This window comes from Solanum verrucosum, unplaced genomic scaffold, assembly GCF_900185275.1.
Source record: "Solanum verrucosum unplaced genomic scaffold, falcon-dt-bn FXZP01000079.1, whole genome shotgun sequence".
Taxonomy (NCBI): Eukaryota; Viridiplantae; Streptophyta; class Magnoliopsida; order Solanales; family Solanaceae; genus Solanum; species Solanum verrucosum.
The window spans coordinates 14,640-30,875 of NW_026020368.1; the positions used below are offsets into that span (position 1 = coordinate 14,640).

Sequence of the window (16,236 nt, forward strand, 5' to 3'; positions counted from 1 at the left end):
GTCTTCTCAGTCTCTCTCGTGCTCGTCTCCCGTTGGCGACCAGCAGGTTGCTGCCTGATAGTGTTCTTTTCTGGATTGTGTTGCTGAGGGCTGCTTTTTGTATGGGATCCCTGCTCAATTTCATTATTTATCGGATAAGAAACTCGGCAAGTGTTTTTTTTTGTTGGTAATTTTAACTATTAGTAATTGATTGGATGTTCAAAAAATGGTTCTGAACTACTGCGTAGTGCCTACTGCTAGGAGTTAAATGGTTTATTAAATGGTATTGATTGTTGGTCCTCGCCTCTACTGCCTGCTGGCTGCTACTACATTCAATTTAAATGTATTTGTTTTATGTTAAGTTAAATGTTTTGATAATTTTGTTCGAACAACCTCTCTACCTGGTAATGTTTGCATACACTCTAGCCTCACCAGACCTTTCTTGTGGAATTATGTTGTTGTTGTAAATTAATACTAAGTAGTAGTACTATTTATAGAAAGACGGACAACTAATATGGAACGGAGGGTGTACATTAGACATTTTGAACATTTGTTCTTCTCCCCACAAAACTATATACACTTTTTCTATTGAAAGAAGTGGACAGCCAAGCAGTTGCCTATGCCTAGATGATTAGTTGTGGGAATTTCATCAATCTAGAGAGAGGCAGAGGAAGCTCACGTGAGATCAAATCATGTTCTGTTAGACTTTTTTGGAGTCAAACACCCTTTTCACTAATTTATGAGTTTTTCTCATCTGGGTTTATTTTATTGGATTAAAAATAATTTGAAGTTAGTTTTTTTGGTAAGCTTCTCACTCCCAAATTGCTAGAGTTTGATATTTTGCATATTGTTATGGTGTTTTCTTGTTTGGGTTAAAACCAATTTCAGATCGTACAAAGTTTTGCTTCTATCGTTTCTTGTATGTGTGATTGGTGATAATTACTATAACTACTTTGTTGGGGAAATTGCAGCAATTTATTTATTTTCACCTAATTTTTCTTGAAGTATTTGCAGATCAATGGGCTTAGGGAATGAGGTGCAGAAGATTCTAAGCTGGACATCTGTGGTAAGCCATAATAATTTTGGTTAATATTCTTGTATGTATTGACCTAATGTACATATATGTTATATGCCCCTGTAGAGGTGTCAACCGAATGGTGATGGAGAGAATACATTTATATAGAAAAATATTAGTCAAGCAGAGGAGTCGATTGTGTATTGTGCTTAGGCAAAGTCTATGCTTCTCACCTCTGATTCTTCTGGAATCTCATCTCCTTCTTTGTTACTGTTTCATTGCTTAGTTTTCCTATTGTAAATTCTCTATGTTAGTATTAAGTATAATGGATCTCCTTGTTAAATATTTGAAGTAGTGTTTACTTCACTGTCCAAATGATATTGATTCAAAAGTATCTCTTGGAGAATAGGGGTGGGCATAAATACCGAAAAACCAAACCGAACCGAACTAATTCGGTTCTTCGGTTCGGTGTCAGTGTTATTTTTTTGGAAGTTCGGTTCTTCGGTTCAGTGTTCGGTGTGAGGGTCTGAAAACTACAGTGCACCGAAGAACCGAACTTTTATTTTTAAATAAATATATATATATATATATATATATATATATATATATATATATATATTTTTTTTTTTTATATATATATATTTTTTTTTTATTTTTTTTTTTAATATATATATGGTCATTCTCTTAACTAAAAATTAAAAATTCAACTAACAATTAAATCATTCATGAACAAATCAATGTAACAACAAATGTACAATTCAATAGTTAACTTCAAATATGAATTTCCAAGAGAAACTCAAACATATTTCTACCAATGTACATTATGTAAAGGAACCGTCTTCGTACTTGTTTTTCTCGAGAAATAGTTGGAGGCACAATGTTCTTGATAAAGACAAATATAATCTTTTAGTTAGCACAATAAGTGTTCCACGGTTATACGCATCACTCCTTAATATAGTTTTAAATTTCTAAGTATCTTATATTTTATCCTTATTTTATTTTTCATTCACACCGAAAAATAAATTTAACAACACCGAATTAAACCGAACTGAACCAAATTAGTTTGATTTAATATACGGTACACACTTTTCTAAAACCGAAAATCGAAGAATCGAACCGAACCGAAGAACCGAACGCCCACCTCTAATGGAGAATAATTCTACAATTCCTCTGTCTCGTTAATTTTTTTTTTTTTTTATGACAAGGGAAACTCGCAGCCGCTACCCTTTGGGTGCGCACAGGGTAAAACCCCCACTCCTATGCAATAGCTCACAAACCACATAGGAGAGGTAACCCGCACTAGGCAAGCCCGGTGCGACTAGCTCGACCCAGAAGGCAAACCCCTTGCTTTCGCTGGCAAGGGGTTTCGAACTTGAGACCTCCAACATGGAAGTCTCAAGCCCAAACCATTGGGCCACCCCTTCGGGATCTCTGTCTCGAAGTCAATTCCCTTTCTATGGTAGTTGTGTTAAATCTCTTATAAGTTATATATAAGTAGATACATATATTCTGTTCTAGCTCAATTAAGTATAAAGAATCTTGAAAGAACTAGACATTTCAAAGGATCTATTTCAAAAAAACTAGACATTTCAAAGGCTAAATTGTATACATTCAAAAGTATGTAGTGCTTCCTATGGATCATCAACAAATGAACTACATTGTGAAATTTTGATTAGGTGGTTGTAAAAAAATGATTTGACATCCTACGTTATCTAGCAAGAGCTAACCGTTGAGCTTCAGATTGAGTTTAGTTTTTGGGTCTTTGGTCACACTAAACCTATTCCTTGTTTGTCTCAGATAAAAAAAACTAAACCAGTTCCTTGTTTTACAAAGTAGCGCATTCATGTTCATTGAGATTAAGCAGTAAAACATGAAATATGTGATTCACGAATATATCAACGGCATCAAATTGTGGCTGAATTTAATTCACTTACTAAGGGCTCAACACTGCCCACCTATGGTTGCAGTGGAAGTTATATATAATACACCGGAGCTCTTTAATTTAAAAAACAATATTGCTAAAGTAGTAGTCCCTTTCCTCAGTCACTCTCTTAACCTCTTTGGGTGATTATGCTATCAGCTGTAGGGAAATTGTAGTTCAAAGATTTCTTTTTGTTAAAAGCATGCTGTTCATTTTTTCTTGATATCACTATATTAGCTCACTTTTGGTTTTGGACTTCTTTTCAGTGTGGTAACCTTTTGCTTCATTTGGTCTGGCTCATCTTACACTTGATCATCAATGTTTGGTACTCTGTATTAGGCATAGCTCGTATGGTTGAGAATACCCTTATTTCTAGTGGGCTGCTAAAGAGTTACAATGCCGTTAACATTAGTAAAGTGCGCTATCTGGCTGTTGTGATTGACAGTGAAGAAGCTTGTGAAACTTCAAAAGTTCTTGAATTATTGTGTTGGCTTGCGTCTATTGGTGTAAAAAGCATCTGTCTCTATGATAGAGAAGGTAAGGTCGTCAAAAAATTAATTACCAGCTTGTTCATGTGCTTTCTGATGCATCTACAAGACTTTGCTAAAAAATATGATTCCCACAGCCATTGCTTATTGTAGGAGTGCTGAAAAAGTCCCAGACAGCTATTATAGAAGGATTGAACAAGTCCCAGAAAGCCATTGTAGAAGGATCGGATCATGGAACTTTGGGTGAGGTATTGTCAAGTTCCTGGCTAGTTTTAGACTTATGTTTCTGTTACTTCTTGCATTTCAGTATACATTACCTTTATCTTCATTAAAAAATTTAAGTCCTGGTCTATTCACGTGAAGCATCATTCTTGTTGGGAATCAAATCCTGACAGTACCACCTGCAAATCTATGTGACATGCGCTCTAGCTTGAGTTATGCTGAAAAAGATGTAAGGAATGTAAGGAATCTGATTAATGGAAGATAGTAGATTACTCCCATGATGTCCTTGAATTTGGCAAATAATTTGACAGCTCGTCATTTGAGAAGTTAGAGATTGAAAAACTATATAAACAATACTGTGAGTTAACATTTTCTCATTTCAGAATATTAGACTGTTGACTCTCAGAAAGTACAAAGGAATTCAGGATAGGGGTCAGTGTACAGTTTTTTCACCTGGACAATGACATATTTTATACATTTTCTGGATCCAGGATATATTAATTTCAAAGATGTCTCTATCTAGTCCAATGATAATAACCTACTCTGAAGATTTTATCACTAGTAATTTTCAGTATCATGTATAATAGTAGGGGCAGAGAAAAAACAAAGACCTTCAAAACCCTTTCCACTCATTTAGTATATTTTATCTTCTCTAGTGATAGGGGTCTGTTAAGTCTTATTTTCAGACGCGCCTAGGACAGTTACCAATTCTTTCTTTTGAATTACATTTTCTCTTCTTTTTAGAGAATGATGCCAATTTGAACTCTTGAATTGTCCCGGTGTTATTTTACAATTGTAATGACTAATGACTATGAACCTGGGTCTTGAAGAAGAATGAGAAATGATAAATAAAATAAGTTCAGATTCTATATATAACTTTTACGCTATTTCCTTCCCCTTTTTGGTTATATTGGGGTTAGGGGGTGGATGGGAAGTGACATAGAGCCAATATTGTTAAAATTAAGTTTATATGCTATACTGCAAATGTCATTAAGGTCTCAGTTTAAAGTAAATTTACATAATATGTTACTAATGACTTAAGTTTGTTTCCTTTGCCGATACCCTTCTGTGCCAGAAGCATGTAGACCTGGAGTTTGTCTCTTTTGCTGATTCAAAACCTGCAGTAGCCAAAGCAGCTAATTTACTCTTTGCCAAGCATTATGCTAGCACAAAACCAGAAAAGCCAAATTTTACAGAGTCTGACATGTCTGAGACGCTACAAGCTGTAGGTCTGTTGATTAATCTTCCTCCCCCCTGTTTGCCTGATGTATTCATCAATATGAATTTTTCATCTTTGCTTGAATGGTGGCTTTCTATAAACGTGATAAATTATCAAACCTACAGGTTTTGGGGGACCAGAGCCTGATCTTTTATTCGTTTATGGTCCTGTGAGATGTCACATGGGTTTTCCAGCATGGAGAATCCGGTACACTGAGATCGTGTAAGTACATTAATGCAGAAACACTTGACATTTTTTGCTCATCTCTGGCACGACAGACTCTCCAGATAATGTTTTTAGGTTTGGAAATTATGTTTTATTTCCATCCTCATTTGCTTTGATTCTTTGAAGGTACTGCCACCGCGGTATAGTCTCAAACAGTTACATTATGACAGCACACATGCATCTGTAGCTTGTATTTATGAATTTCTTGTTGGTTATCCGGAATCAGTAATCAACAAATCAGATAGGGAGGGTACAAGATGCTCTCAATTTCACAAACCTAGTTAAAAGTTGGCCCTTATTTGAATTTTTTTCCATATTTTCCTTGAGGTAGAATCTTGGTTGGAAATTTGCTAATGTTTCTTTAGTATGCACTATTTTTCATACATGTTTCAAAAGGGTTTTGGATCTGAAATTATTAATTTTTGGCTGCAGACATATGGGAACCTTAAAGTCCATGGAGTTTGGTTCCCTCATAAAAGCCATCCACAAATTCACAAAGGTGCATCAAAACTATGGTATGTTCGACATTTATACCTGTGAATGCTAATCTGTTGTCGCCTTTCAAAAACCAAACCATGCTCTTTTTGCATGCCATCCCCCTGAACCTCCTTGTCTCTCCTTTACTACATTAGTGAAAGGAAGGACATTATGTCTAAGGTATATCTTGTGTTTGATTTGGTTTATTTAGAGCTTCAATTCAGAAATCAAACTCCTTTAAAGGTGTGAAAAATGAGAAATTTTAAAGTGCTTTTTGCGGACTTTCCTAAACTGCTGTAGTGGCGTATCTGTTTGGTGTTTAACCATGATTTAGGATTCAGCATGTTTCTGTAATACGTTGATGAATGTCCAACTGATCACATCAATTTCCATTCTTCCCTTCATTTACATGTAACTGTTTCTGCAGCTTTAGTTTATAACGAACCAATTTGAGTGCTCTTCACATTTCTGTTTTCAGGCCAATGAACACTAGCAGGTGGAGTGATTTTTCCTATACAACGACATTGTTACACTTCTCAGCAACTTACAACACACAATCAGCTCGTCTTATATATTTATACTGTTCCAAGATTTCATACAAAAAAAATGTAGCGTTAAACATTTAACAAGTACCCCTGTTTTTAACTATTTTTTTGCACATTGCTATATAACTAGTTAGAGATACCTCCTGTTGTGAAAAATTATAGGAACTTGTGATGGTGTATTAGTGATTGGGCGCAAAGTTGTGTTGAGGACAGTAATAACTTATATAGGGTGGAGAATTTTAGTAGCTCAGTTGGTTGACTAGCTAAACTTTTGTCTAGTTGGTCAACTACCTGAATTGTTGTCTTGTTGGTGAGTGTTTGATATCCCACCTTGTAATTCCCTCACCCATTCTCGCTACTCCCAATTTCATTTTGGAAAAGTGTCTAATAAGGTTCAAAATATCATTCTGCACGTTGAGAGAACCAAAGAGGTTACATACTATTACAATATTAACTTGAGTGTGATAATAAGTGTACGAGGTGTGTAAGCACAAAGATCAATTTAAAATAAAACATAACTCTCGATATAAAAAGAGTATAGTGTGCTGGTGTGCTATATATCAAATTTTAAGTTCTTTGAGTCTAATTTTCAACGATAAAAGCTTTTTATTGAAGAGCATCTGAAAAAGAGAACCTACTATCGAATCCCAGATTGCCTATCGCAAATCTGAAATTTTAGTGAGTGAAGAATCGCCTGCAATGGCAAAAGGGAATCGCCAATAGCATTGGCAAATTTGAAATTATCCTAAGTTTATTTTTACTATTTCAAAATTATCTTAATTTTACTTGGTTAAATGAAATTTCATTTGTGTAGTATTTTCATTGCTTAAGAGGTTTAAATATATCTTATAAAGATGTAAGGATAACATTATTATATGTAGTAAGTGTGTTATGCCAAACATGTAAAAGATTTAATCATCTCATTAAGTAATTTTGTTCATTTCCTATTTAAGAGTTTCAAATAAAACATATTATCAAAAAAAATATTCTCCTTTTCTAATCAAATGCGTGAATAATTTATTTTTTTTATAAAATTATTTTTAGCTAGGTAAATTGTCCTCGCTTTGCGCAGTGGTGAACTACGTCAATAATCTACTTCTGAACATTTGATAATATAAGTGTTTTTGAGTGGGTACAGCCCTACGATATATTGTTAAGAATATTTTATCCAAAGATGAAATGATTTTTTTTTTTAATCTTAAAATAAAAAAGATTTGATTCTAAGTGTTTATGCATTTTGTTATTAATTCTTTATTTTACTGTAGTTATTCATCACCAAAGTCTTTAGAAAACATGTAATTGTCTATATTTGTATTTTCAAAAAGTGGTACAAACATTTTATTCATCAATTGCGAGAGTTTTTTTTTTTCTATTCAAGGCCTCTACATATAGAATCTAAATATTATACATCTTATATAATTAGTTGTGTACTTGATAAGTTAATTAAAATTTAAAAACACATCTGTTGGAGTTTAATGAAATAACGTGTGTCGCTCAAATAATTTGGATTAAATGATGTCTTGGCAAGTACCTTATTCAAAATCATTCGCAGTCGATGAAACTACTTTGATAGCCAAAAGACATATTTTGTAGTTTATGTTTTGATCAATATGCTTAAAACTTTTTTTTTGCGACTTTTAATCTAATGTTTATAAGGAGATAATTATTTCTTTAATATTTGATTAATATGGATTCATCCTACTTTGAGGGGTAATTCATTGACTCCAATCCAACATTTGAACCCCACACTTTTGATTAAGGTTGAGTACAATATTTACCATCCCACTACATTCCTTTATTTTTTGGATGTCACTAATCGATTGAATGCCTCGATAAGATAGAAAGTTGAATAACTAAAACTCCAAGGTAGTGTGGAACCACCATAACTTCTGAACACTCAAAAGTCCCTTCTTGGACATTCCACAGATCTTTTAGCCACTAAAAACTCTATAAAGATCAAAGTCATTTATTTTACAAGTTTAAGAATTCTAATCTACATTACACCAATTGTCTAATGATTACATCAAACTGTTGATTCACCTATCTTTACTTCAACATAATGATCAGAAGCATAAGCATAAGCATAAACAACAAAGTTTAAAACATGTACTCAAAAACAACAATCAATAACATAAGCATAAATTAATGACTGTAAAAAACATACCACGATCTGTAACAATAGAATGAAACTGAAAGGAAAAAATCAATGGTGTCAGTGAGTCACTCAACAGGAACAAAGTACACAAATATTTAATTGTGCAGAAGAAAAAGTTCAAAATTTTCGTTGTTTTAAAATGAGAGGAAATCCCTCTATTTATAGACAACAAAGGGTAGTGTGAATAAATGTTTATTGTGCCTAATCGAAAAGGTCACAACTCTTTGAAAAAGTCGCAACCTTTCATAAAAGTCGCAACTCTTCATAAAAGTTGCAACTCTTCATAAAAATTGCAATTTTTCATGAAAGGAAAGACTAATTTTGGAAATAAATAAATTAAAAGGGAATCATGGTTTGTGGTGGTGCCACGTAGGCGGGCCTAAAGTTCTCTTTTATATATGATTTAAAATTTCATTAAAACATACATGAATAAATTTTACTTATGATTTATTTTAATTTTGATGAACAAAATTATCTGATATGTTATTTATAAAAAAATAAAAAATCCGAATATCTAAATCTAATTATCCCTTAATTCTTTCATTTGATATGTATGCTTCTAGTATTTTCACGTAATGTCACAAAAATCCTCCCTAATTTTCAAAAGCAAAATGTCCAATCAGTTAACAACAACTTGAAAAGAGAGGTCCTTTTTTTACTTTGTTGTGTATCATATTTGAAGAAATACAAATTCATCTATTCTACCACGACAAATGACAATTCATTCTCATAATAATTGTGGGACATTAACATTTTTTAAAGGAAGGAATATTGAAAATACCTTTGAATTTGACTAAAATTATTAATTTTATTTTTGAATTATTGACAGTTTTAATAAAGTTTACACTAGACTAATTATATTTAGATACACTTTAATTTGTCACATAACAAAATATGTGGTCTCAAATTCGCAGGAGTATTGACTCTTCATAAAAAGTTGAAATAAGTGTTTGAAAACAGCCATAAGAATGTAGAAATATATTTCACTTATGAGTTATGTGGCCAGATTGGGTGTATGAGATATTTTTAAGACTATAAATTATAATTCAGGTAGAAGTAGAAATTTAAGGTGTTTTTGGATATTTCTCTCTTTTTAAATTAAAGAGCAATTAATCAATCGTCAATTGGTTCCCTGCATAATTTTCGTGCTCAATTTCAAAGAAAAGCATAGAGTTATGATGAGAGAATCCATTCAACTTCCCATAATCGACCTTACTTCCCCTGATCCTATTTCCACCGCTCGAGCAATTCGTCAGGTTTCTTCTTTCATTATCTCAATTTTTTATTGCAAGGCCAGAGGTATACTATACATATATTCACTGTGAATTTTGGTGTAGGCATGTGTAGATGTTGGTTTCTTTTACCTAATAAACCATGGAGTAGATGAAAGGTTATTTAAGAAAGTGCTTGAACAGAACAAAAAGTTTTTCTCACTGCCCCTTGAAGACAAGATGAAACTGGTACGAAGGAACCACAGAGGTTATACTCCCCTTTATGCTGAGAAACTTGATACCTCTTCTACTTCCCAAGGTAATTTTTTTTCTCTCTCGTTTATTTAACGAGACACAGAGTTTAAGAAAAATAAAAAGACTTCTGAAACTTGTGGTCCAGTAGTATTAGATATAGACATTTTGAGTGGTTATAAATCATCTTATTAAAGGTGTGTTTGGTATGGAGGAAAGTGTTTTTTTTTTGTTGGGAAAATAAGTGGTTTCTTACTTACATATTTTAAAACTTTTAATTTTGCTGCTGAAATTACATGGATTTCATTGAAACAACATGATTAAAACATTTTGGTTGAGTTGGCCTCGACCATGTGGTAAATCAGTTAATTTAGTGTTAGGCATAAGCGTAGATTAAGCTACGTTGGTCATGTGCAAGGACTTGTTTACCAAAAGAATTAACTCATTGCATAGGAGAATGCTTTTGTATATAGATTATCCCTTGCTGTCAACTTTTCTTTAGTACACTTTTATTGGTTACAGTTTCGAGTTGATTTGCATTTGGAGATAATAATACAGAAGGTAGCTTAAATTGATCTTGAGTTAATCAGTTCATCATTGGAGTGTAGGTGACTCAAAAGAAAGCTTCTACATTGGTTCTCTGGAAGGAAAGAGTGTTGTTAGTAACTTGAATCAGTGGCCGGCAGAAGGTATTCTCTACATGTTTATTTGAGCTTACATTGTTATCTTGTCCTTAATATACTTTGGCTCTTGGGGTTTGTTCGTCTTTATTGTGGTGAATAACTTCCCTGTAACAAGAAACATAGATTTTTACCAGCAAATGCTCCCTTTTGTTTATTCGTGCATCATTTCACATATGCTTCTAGACATAAACCTTGTTTGAAGCACATTTCTCCAGAAAACATGTGTGGTGACTCTTTGATGTTTTCTTCCATTTGGGATGTTTAGAAGTTCTGCCAAGTTGGAGATCAACCATGGAGGATTACCATAGAAGAGTCTTGTGAGTATCACTTTGATATATATATATATTCTGAAAGAGATTTTAGATTTCTTTATTCCTGAAACTTTATCATGGTATAAACAACTCTTAACTTCAACCCCTATCAGTATTTCATATCACTTAGCTCCCTATGCTCATAATTTTTTGTAACTGAAAGCTATGTGATGTTGTTGAAAGTTCAAATCACTCAGCAGCCAAGGGTGTGGCCTAATAGTCAATGAAGTGAGTTGAGAACTATGAGGTTTCAATTTCAAATCCCGGAATAAACACTAGGTGATTTTCCCCCATATGTCCATAATTTGGTGGACAGTGTTACCTGGTACCTTGTGCTGGTAGGAGGTAGCAGGTATCCTATGGAATTAGTCGAGGTCTACGCAAGCTAGCCGGACTTCAGTTAAAAAAAAAAAAAAAGAAATAAAGTTCTAATTGTCCAATATGCATATTATCACTGATCTTCATCTTTCTGCTAGCAGCTGAGTGTTCTGCATATGACTAAGTTACTTGATTTGACTTTATTGTCTCAGGGATGCAGGTATAAGACTAATTTCACTGATTGCTTTGGCATTGGATTTAGACGAGGACTTCTTTCATAAAGCAGGGGCATGTGATTCACCAAATGGATTCCTTCGTCTGTTACATTATCCAGGTACTAGTTCCATAAATGACATCTTTCTTTTTGACTTTTTATTTTCCTTTTTTTAAAAAATAAAATAAAATAAAATTTGTGATCAGGACCTCAAGATGATATGAAATGGGAGGAAAAAGGGGAGACATATTTGTTGATTGATGCTTGTGAATCTGCAAAGACAATTTTTTCAGGGTGGATAGCAGTTTCTATGCTAATAGTTTTCTTTCTTTGGGTTACGCGTATTTTGTTGACGAAGCATTGTGAATTAAAAAACTGACATAGTAATGGAACACTCTTTTTCACATAATCAATGTCTCCATGCTTTATAACTGCACCTGATGCAATACTTGTATGTCCTTCAACTAATATGGTACGATGTGCTTGGCAAACTGATATAAATCATTCACATTGAACAGTGAGCTTCCTGCTTGATCATTAAATAAAATGCGTTATGTAAACTTTCTATAGGTGAGTTGCAGTTATCTGAACAAGTGGTGTATGGTGCTTCTGCTCATTCAGACTATGGGATGTTAACTCTTCTAGCTACAGATGGTGTTGGTGGACTTCAGGCACGTCTGATGTGAAATATATTTTCGTTTATCAAAATCTGTGATTCTCATGAATGCTTATATTAATTGGTTCTAGAGCTAACAGGTTTGCCGGGAGAAATTCAACCGACCTCAGATATGGGAAGATGTGCATCACCTCAGTGGGTAGGTCAGTCTATAACTGCTAATGGTCGGAGTAGAAGGCGAAAGTGTCAAAACTTCTCGTATCATTTTTATTCAAACATAACTGCTTTAAAATGTTTCCATCTTTTAAGCATAGTCTTTTCGCTCTCCTTGAGTTGGTCTATATACCCTTTTTCCCTTTTATGGATAAGGTTTTGAAAGTTGCTTAATAATGGGCCAAGCTGTTTCAAGTATCAAATCATGAATGTGTCGGGTAGTATTTTTCTATATCATATTGCCACCATTCCCATATACTCTATTCAATATTTAATCTGCTTCTTGGCTTGAGTATGTAGTATAATGAGCCATACACGGTTGCCCGAAGTAGAATCATTTCATAACTGCTGAAAATTTCTTTTCCATTCTTGTTCTGCAGGGCTTTCATAGTTAACATTGGAGATATGATGGAGAGGTGGACAAACTGCTTATTTCGGTAGTACAAACTTTCTGTCCTTTTTTATATCTAATACATGATAATCCTTCCTTGGGTTTAGCAGATGTATTCTTCATATTGCCTGCTTTTGTGTTGAAAGCTTATTTTTCCAAATTCAGTAGTAACAAAACGCAATATGTTTTGCATTCTTCTTCTGATGCTTGGCATACATTTTGTAGGTCTACATTGCATCGAGTTATGCCAACAGGGCAAGAGCGTTATTCGGTAATCAAAATTTCATCATATGTTTAAATCCTTTTTCCTCTCAAAGTCTATGTTTTACTTATTAAGATCAATGTAGGGGCAATATTAATATATAATTTGACTAACTCGGCCCTTATTCTGACATGTTTGGGATATTCATCTATCAACTTTGCTAGTGATAAATATATATGTATTGCACTGTGTATGGTGTGTAGCACTGCAACTCTGAACATAGAATGGATGTGTTTACACACAAATCTTCCCTTTATAGGGAGGCAGCGTAACTCACTTGATTCGTTTCATGGTAGAATTTGACAACACCCTATACAAAAATCTTGTATATGCCATTACATAGAGTCCGTGTGAATGTCATGTTATGTTATTATCGGTATATGAAAGCAGAGAATTAGTTGAAAGATCTCAATCAAGGTAAAATTTAAGCTTGGAACTTCTGATTGGCGTAGTTTTGTGTGTATGAACATCTTTCAAATGTTTTGATATGTCAGATTAATTAGATTAATCTTGGTCATTATACATATATATGTATTAGTGAACGAATCAGTGGAATACATTGTGTACATTATATAGAGTATTTTTTTAACATAAGACATTTGGTTTTGATACATTTTCCCAATCTCTCTAATATTCTCACACGATATCAGATGATCTGTGAGAAATAATCCCTCAAGTCCTCATTGTGCAATCACCAGCTATATAGGAGGAAAAAAAATTCATCCCTGCGCTATTTTGAGGTCACTGGAAATTTCTGGTGACTGCCCATAAACCAGCACACCACAAGGCTCCAAATCCTCATGCGGGACATTACACAAGAAATTGCACTGTTGTTAGAGCCTCCAGGAGCCTTTGGGCCTAGCATCACATTCCTCACACACCGGTGAGTGTGTAATTTGTGACCACTTTCTGATCACAACTTGCAGATGGACACCTATTTGTTTATTACTAACCCTGGTTGGTGCGTGGCCTAGTGAATTTCAGAGTTCTCGCATTCTTTGGCGAAGTTTCAAGGATAACAATTCAGACAACTTTTTAAATAAATTCTTTATGTGAGTCCAACTCAGTCTCCTCTCTTGTCCTTGAGCACTTTCCAAATGCTCTTCTCTCGGTTTGTCTCTCTTCAATTATTTGAAAATTTTCACGTACTCTCATCAATCTAACCAATATGTCATTTAATTAGGCAATATGAGTTGCTAGAGCATGTGGTAATATGAGTTCTGAAATTACTATTGAAACCTATTGAATCCCTAATTGTAAGAGGAAACTATTTGTTATGGTCTAAATAATGGTGTAGAGTACAACATGTTCATAACCAACTAACCAAGAGCTGTAAACATTGTTAAAGAATGAGTGAATCCTTTTTTTCATGTTCTCACATAAGATATCCTAAAAAGTAATTTGTAAGACAATCCTGAAAAGTGAATTGTTTCAATTAAACGAATGTCTTTTTCTATTATTCTGTTGTGTATGGATTGGCATCAAGCAATATATCTCATTTCGTGCGAAATGCTAGCTGATAGTGTATGAACAATTCCTGGGATTCTAAATATATTCTCGACTCTTCATTCCTCTGCCATTAGAACGATGCAACATAAGCTAACAAAATATCGGTTGCAACATGTAGATGGCTTTCTTTTTGGATCCAAATCCAGATTGTGTGGTGGAATGCTTGAAGAGCTGCTGTAGTGATTCATCTCCTCCCAGGTACTTGCAAAATTTTGTACTAGTCTTGAGCTGGATTCTGCATTTTGAAAATATGTTGATGACCTTGGTCAAAGCTTTAATCTCTCTATTTAACATTTCGTTGTTGAAGTTGCAAAAAGAATATACCATCTTGAAGTTACGTCTTTTCCAAAAACTTTTTTGTTCCAAAATTTAGGCTTTTCCCTTGTGGCCTACTTGATGCAAATGTATGATCCCACAACGGAAAGGTTTTTCTGGTGTTTCGTTCTGGTATATATTCTCATGCTTGGTATTTCTTGATTCCTTCATAATTTTGATTCAGTAGTTGATACCACTCTATTAAAAATGCTAAGTATTTCCTTCGCTGGAGCTGCTATTCCAGTAAAAAGGGTGCAATTAGAAATGGACTACAATATGCCGTTCTACCATCAACCTTTATCATGAGCTCTCATCCCTTGTTTCCTATCCATTATTCCCCCTTCCACCTTCCTCGATCTCCAATACTTCCCTTCATCCTTCCCCACCCCCTCCTCAGCTACCCCTTACCTCCCTAGGCCAAGGCAATTAACAATCTTTTTTTTCTTCACCGGCCTCCACCCTTGCCCTTCTGCCCTCAGGTTTCGCCTATTCCCTCCTCACAGGCACCCTATGTCCTTCATCATATCCTATATGGCGTTCCACATTTTGGTCATTGCTGACTCGTCAAATCGGCATACCAAACTTAGATTCAAGTATTTTGGACGCTTTCAAGCTTTCATTGCAACAAATACCAGTTTCAGGTCCCATAATGTGATGATAGACCTTTTCGTTCTTTAGCATTCGGGATGTCAAATTCACTCCCCCCCCCCCCCCCAAATCAAGGGGAGAATGGTGGGGAGGTGGACTTTATATTTTGAAAAAGATAAATAAGTAAAGAGTTCGTAGGGGCACAAACTCATAGATGGATTGACTTGTTCTAAGAAATCGGCCACTTGAATTCTCATAAAGAAATCAATCAAGATAAATGAGGCGAGCCCTGATGCTTCTAATTGTGACAATGATAATTTCTTGTTATGTATCACATGACTTCTCTTCTTCCCTACTGGTAGATTATCATAGTACTATGGAGATAATCTGAAGTTGATTTTCCACAGATTTCCTCCAATTCGTGCGGGAGAATATTTGGAAGAGCGCTTAAAAGTTACATATGTATCATAGGTGAGTACCATCTCATCACCTCGAACTTGAAATTTGATCAGCATATTGCTGTTGCTCGCGCATGTCGAAAGCTGATCATAGAAATTTTACTACAAGTTATTTCAAATTCAGTCTCTTCTGTTTGGTTACTCCGTAGAGACGCTTAAGAAGTCCATGCACAGAAAATAAATTTAAGTTAATATCTCTCTTCTTTTGTATTTTTATGTGAAATCAGAATGAATATGATCATAATGTCTTTAGTTGTTTTAGTGCAAATTTTGTGTGACCCCAAGTATATATATACTAGATAAGCAAGCCCATGCAATTGATTATGTACCCAAGTTATTTTAGTAGCAGCACATACAAACATTATCTTCATTTACTCGTACTTGGATCATAATTACAAACTTGTTTACAAAAACTAAAAAGCTAAAAACTGAATGCATATCCGTCGTGATATGAAACTATTTCTATCTAGAATCTTGGATAAATGTAGACCGAGGTTTATCCAATTGAAATAGTGATGTTATTTTCGGATGTATTCCTACAACACTTCTACGGATTCTTCTTGTTTACCATGGTTTCTTAAACTTGGCGCAACCATCTTTGCTCTAGATTACAAAGACACCTGCAGTGGAAGACAATGGGAAAACACTT

The 16,236-nt window shown here is 34.4% G+C and overlaps 2 protein-coding genes across 6 annotated transcripts; both read left to right on the top strand.

Annotated features, from left to right (window-relative positions):
* On the top strand, positions 1-6,331 carry LOC125838193 (uncharacterized). 3 transcript variants are annotated; one of them, XM_049517268.1, is made up of 8 exons: positions 1-146; positions 994-1,045; positions 3,182-3,452; positions 3,557-3,651; positions 4,701-4,854; positions 4,970-5,066; positions 5,502-5,584; positions 6,025-6,331. In XM_049517268.1, the coding sequence occupies exons 2-8, from the start codon at positions 998-1,000 to the stop codon at positions 6,030-6,032; spliced, it is 756 nt and encodes a 251-aa protein (XP_049373225.1). In that variant the 5' UTR covers positions 1-146; positions 994-997; the 3' UTR covers positions 6,033-6,331. The 3 variants fall into 3 exon arrangements, with proteins under 3 accessions (XP_049373225.1, XP_049373223.1, XP_049373224.1); XM_049517266.1 differs by having other exon boundaries at positions 1-46; positions 985-1,045; positions 6,025-6,083; XM_049517267.1 differs by having other exon boundaries at positions 1-46; positions 6,025-6,083.
* A 3,079-nt stretch (positions 6,332-9,410) lies between these two features.
* On the top strand, positions 9,411-15,874 carry LOC125838196 (2-oxoglutarate-Fe(II) type oxidoreductase hxnY-like). Of its 3 annotated transcripts, none has more exons than XM_049517272.1 (11): positions 9,411-9,502; positions 9,584-9,776; positions 10,318-10,398; positions 10,658-10,709; positions 11,234-11,355; positions 11,806-11,906; positions 11,992-12,050; positions 12,445-12,501; positions 12,681-12,726; positions 14,345-14,424; positions 15,537-15,874. In XM_049517272.1, the coding sequence occupies exons 1-11, from the start codon at positions 9,422-9,424 to the stop codon at positions 15,598-15,600; spliced, it is 936 nt and encodes a 311-aa protein (XP_049373229.1). In that variant the 5' UTR covers positions 9,411-9,421; the 3' UTR covers positions 15,601-15,874. The 3 variants fall into 3 exon arrangements, with proteins under 3 accessions (XP_049373229.1, XP_049373230.1, XP_049373231.1); XM_049517273.1 differs by lacking the exon at positions 15,537-15,874 and adding an exon at positions 14,600-14,651; XM_049517274.1 differs by lacking the exon at positions 10,658-10,709 and having other exon boundaries at positions 11,242-11,355.
* The last annotated feature ends 362 nt before the right edge of the window (positions 15,875-16,236 follow it).

Bases quoted from the DNA above. Each gene is read 5' to 3' on its own strand.
- LOC125838196 (XM_049517272.1), top strand. From the start codon at position 9,422: ATGATGAGAGAATCCATTCAACTTCCCATAATCGACCTTACTTCCCCT. The intron at 9,777-10,317 runs GTAATTTTTTTT...ATTGGAGTGTAG, and splicing joins TACCTCTTCTACTTCCCAAG to GTGACTCAAAAGAAAGCTTC. The intron at 10,399-10,657 runs GTATTCTCTACA...TGGGATGTTTAG, and splicing joins GAATCAGTGGCCGGCAGAAG to AAGTTCTGCCAAGTTGGAGA.
- LOC125838193 (XM_049517268.1), top strand. From the start codon at position 998: ATGGGCTTAGGGAATGAGGTGCAGAAGATTCTAAGCTGGACATCTGTG. The intron at 3,453-3,556 runs GTAAGGTCGTCA...TGCTTATTGTAG, and splicing joins CTGTCTCTATGATAGAGAAG to GAGTGCTGAAAAAGTCCCAG. The intron at 4,855-4,969 runs GTCTGTTGATTA...TCAAACCTACAG, and splicing joins TGAGACGCTACAAGCTGTAG to GTTTTGGGGGACCAGAGCCT.